The 4,161-nt window shown below is 43.8% G+C and overlaps 1 protein-coding gene across 1 annotated transcript; it reads right to left on the bottom strand.

Moving 5' to 3' along the window:
* Nucleotides 1-2,506: 2,506 nt before the first annotated feature.
* Nucleotides 2,507-3,525, bottom strand: LOC121675901 (zinc transporter 10-like). Its single transcript, XM_042051735.1, has one exon. The coding sequence runs from the start codon at nucleotides 3,456-3,458 to the stop codon at nucleotides 3,006-3,008; it is 453 nt and encodes a 150-aa protein (XP_041907669.1). The 5' UTR covers nucleotides 3,459-3,525; the 3' UTR covers nucleotides 2,507-3,005.
* Nucleotides 3,526-4,161: the final 636 nt, after the last annotated feature.

Raw genomic sequence — 4,161 nt, 5'->3', positions numbered from 1 at the left:
CCTGTTCTCTTGCTGACCTCTCCTCTTAGTCCTGACTTGGTGCGGGGAACTGCATTTGTCTGAATCAAGTGCAAAGATGGACCTAGAAGACAGAGAGACCTTAGTTCAACCTGGTGAAAAGAGACAGGTACTTGCAGCTGGCAGAGGGGACAGCAGGAATTTGAACAACTGAGAGAGACAAAGGGGAACGGCAACAGCTGAAGACTTAGGGAATAGGACACAGAGCAAAAGGGTAGCAAGAACCAGAATAGGGAAGGGTGAGGGGTTGAACAGTTAGGAATGAGAGGCAAGAAAACCAGAGGCAAAAAAAAAAGAGAGGGAAAAACCACATTTTTACTCGCCCAACAAGAATATTTACACTAAGATGAGAACTTGGGGAGTGGGTGCTGCAATGAGCTAAATGAAGAGTACAGATGTAGAACAAGGGAAAAAGACGGAGAGCTGAGTTGGCACCTGTAAACACCTCCCTCAGAGTCCACTGGGCTCGTTAGACACATCTCACTCTGCCCCTTCTGTCAGGAAACCCACCAGCTATTTTTTCCATCCCTGATGGTAGGCCATGCAACAGAAGAACAAGATGAACTGCTGGTTGTGGCAATTACTTGTGGCACTAATACACATGGAAGAATTTGCTTCAGTGGATTCAGATGCTCCCACTGCCCTCAGCACACACAGTTCAGCACTAGAGCACTAGAGTGGACCTACTCTCCTCATTTTTTGCCTTGATACTTCAAAGCAGTGCAAACAAGAGAGGAGAGGGCAGTTTAAATCCATTCCCTACCTGGGGAGCAGAGATATGAAGGCTATTGTCCCCTTTCCTTAGAAAGCTTAAGAGGTAGAGGGCTACTCTACAAACCTTTACCTTCCAGCAAACCATCACTGATGCCAGGAGACTGCCCAGGTGTCTCCAAAGGTGTTGCCTGTGCAGAGCTGGACAGCACCAGAAGCACACATTCAAGTATGTCCATCTGCTTGAATTTCTGCTAATGGTGCTGAAACACTACAAAATTCACCTTGCCTTCCAGCTCCAGGGAAGAGTGTATTTTCCTCATACACAGGATGACAAGAGGCAGAGAGATGGTATCCCTCCTTTTTCACATTTTTTAATATATCCCTAAAATAAATGTAAAGCACACGAGTATATTTTTCAGAGTACAGCTATCTGGGGAACAGCATTTCTTTTGAAAGAAATGCAATAAAAATCCCACTTAGATTGAATATAGAGCAAATTAGAGGAAATAAATAGGAAATTTTACTCAAGTGGGAAGTGCAAAATTAAGTCCAGAAGAGAGGAGCATTCCCTCTACAGCATAAAATGGCGTTATCTTGCCTGTAGGCACTACTGCAAGCAGAGAAGTGTAATTGTACCAGAAACAGGCAAAACCACCAACAAATTTACACACTACATTTATGGGATGGTACAAAATTCATCCCTGGCTCATGCAAATTAAATTCAGTTGGAAACAAAGTCGAGTTGCCAGGTATTTGGACATGAGTCTTTTGGAGGGAGAGGGGTGTCTGTGTTGTCCCAGAAAGTTATTAGAAGAAGGATCCTGGAAATTCAGTGAGAACATAATTTAGCTACACAGTTACCATTCATTTCAGTTAATTCCTCTATAACTGCTGATGTGTTCCTCCTCCCTGCCTTCACACAGAAGCACAATTTTCAAAGCTGTCTTCCAAGAAGTCATCATAAACAAAGACTTCATCAGGAATTGCTGACAGTTCCCAGCATAAAAGCCTATCAAATCCCTCAAATAATTACTTATCACCAGAAATTTAGACCAAGAGCAGCTCAAATTTTAAACAGGTGGGCATATAAACAAGCAGGCACCAAAATCAGTTATGCATCTGGCTTTAATGTTAAACAACAACAAAGTTGAAGCTTCAATATAATCTGGAGATACCTTTAATAATGAACAGAATTATTTTCCAATTTGAAAGTCCATCAGAAAACACATTAAAGACTGTAACATAAACTAACAAATTTTTAATTTCTAGTTCCAAAGCCCTGTCCAGCCTGAACGTCAAACATAAGACTTACCTTACCTCACCTAGAGCAGTATATAACAGCACCTGCTTTTTCAGACAGGCTCTCAGCTTCCTCCCCAGCACATCCAGTTACACTTTGCAAATACCTGGCTCTTATCTCAACTGAAATATTTCTAGTTTTAAGAAATATATTTGTATGTGTATATAAAAACATACAGAGACAAAAAAAGAAGTCGCATGTATCTTAAAACAAATAAAGTGAGACAGTTCCTGCAGGAATAAAAAAATCAGCCCCCGTCTCTCGTCCCAAATGTAGAAATTTTAAAATCCAATGCTAAGAAAAATAAACTGAAAAGCCAAAACTGCGTACCAAAGAGAACCTCCTGCAAAATGTTTCTGCGGCAGAGTATGCCTGTTCCTCCTCTGCATGCTCTCCCAAGCACGGGTTAACAAACATCAGCAGAGAATCCTCAGCTCTGTAGTCACAGGTTTTTTCAGTCAGCATCCTAATATTCTCACAACATATTCCCAAATCAACAAAGGCTGAGACGCTCCTTTTACCCTTACCTATTCTTTTGTCTCCTGCAAACAGTGAACACTGCTCTAAGGATAACCGCGTCTCTGATAAAAATTACAGCAGAATTACTAAAATATTGAGAGGTGGAAATTGGGGATGACTGGTATTTCAGGATTCGGTATTTCATAGCAAGGATCTCCCTGGGGGTGGTAGCACATTTTGTCCCATATTTGGCCAGCCAGTGGATTAGGGAGGAAATTTCTCTTGCAGATCACTGTACATTTTGGAGAGACAACACTTAAACTGCTTGCCCATTAACTTACTGATAAACACATGCAGTGATAGCTGGAAACATGCACAGGTTCAAGCATAAAATCCACCTCCCTTGCTAACAAGAGAGTGAAGACCTCTACATTTTACTCACCCATCTCAGAGAAGCAGTAAATAGTCTCTATAACCAAGCAGAAGTGCCGAGTGGCAGAGCAGCTGCATGAGGTTATTTACCTGTTTCGGTGTCTCCGGGGGGTGCATGACAATAGCAGCACTCCATGAAGATAACGTAGTTCAACACATTGAAGAAGAGACCTGAAACCCCAATAATGAGGACGAGCAGCGCTTTCTCAGTCTTCTGAGGGTTGATAAACCTCTTGACAGCCTCCACGAAGATGCTGAACATGAGCGCGGCGGCAAAAACGGAGTTGCCGAAAGCCCCCAGGACGTCTGCCCGGCTGAAGCCGAACGTGCTGGCCTTGTGCCACCTGACGCGGCTGAACCTGACGCCGAACAGCCCGATGATCATGGAGATCAAGTGGGAGAGGACAGCAAAGGCATCTGAGGCCAAGGAGAGAGAATTGCCCACGTAGGCAACCGAGATCTCAGCGATGAAAATGGCGAGGCTGAGCACGCACATGAGGATGAGCCGGCTGCTGCGGCCCGAGTAGCGGCCCATTCCTGCTGCCCCTTGCTCCCAGGATCTGCAGAGACAGAGCTGTGAGAGGAGCAGCTCCCTGCCTGAGATCCTGCCCTTCACCTGTCAGCGCTGCTCACATGTGGGAGCCACTTTTATAGGAAGCAGTAAAACAATAAATCAGTTTAAAGGGCAGTTCAGTGAGATTTGTCATGTGAAGACACCCTGAGGGCTCCAGTCCTGCAGGTGTCCCACCCTCAGGAGGCATTTTTTCCTGCAAAACCAAAAATAAACTGAGGTAGACTACTGGGAGTACCAGCACCTGCTACTCTACTCAGTGTCAGTGCTCTAAAAAACTGAATAAGGCCCAGACAGGAGTATAAGAAGGTGGCTCAGAACTTTAGCTGGTTATAAAAGGCCTCTCTTTTGCATAAAACTCTCCTTGCATGTCCATTCCTGCCATTTCTCTTGCCAGTAATTTTAGTACTGAAAATTCCTACTATACACCTGTGGAAAAAGACATTTGAAATCCATGTTGGGTGGACATGATTTTTAAGAACATGATGAACATGAGCTGCTTGTGAGAGTCACTGAAGATGTCCACAGAACAAGCTCCAAAGACAACTGATCTTCCATTTTAGCAACCTAAAACAACCGTACAACAACTTCTTGTACTTTCCACACATTTTAACATTGCTCATGGAAACTGAGAAAATTTGGAGGCCGTTTTCTAAACAAACGGCCA

Source organism: Corvus kubaryi, unplaced genomic scaffold (genome assembly GCF_017639235.1).
Source record: "Corvus kubaryi isolate FWS band 111438036 unplaced genomic scaffold, C.kubaryi_AGA036_p1.0 76, whole genome shotgun sequence".
Taxonomy (NCBI): domain Eukaryota; kingdom Metazoa; phylum Chordata; class Aves; order Passeriformes; family Corvidae; genus Corvus; species Corvus kubaryi.
This window is presented reverse-complemented; position numbering and strand designations above follow the sequence as displayed.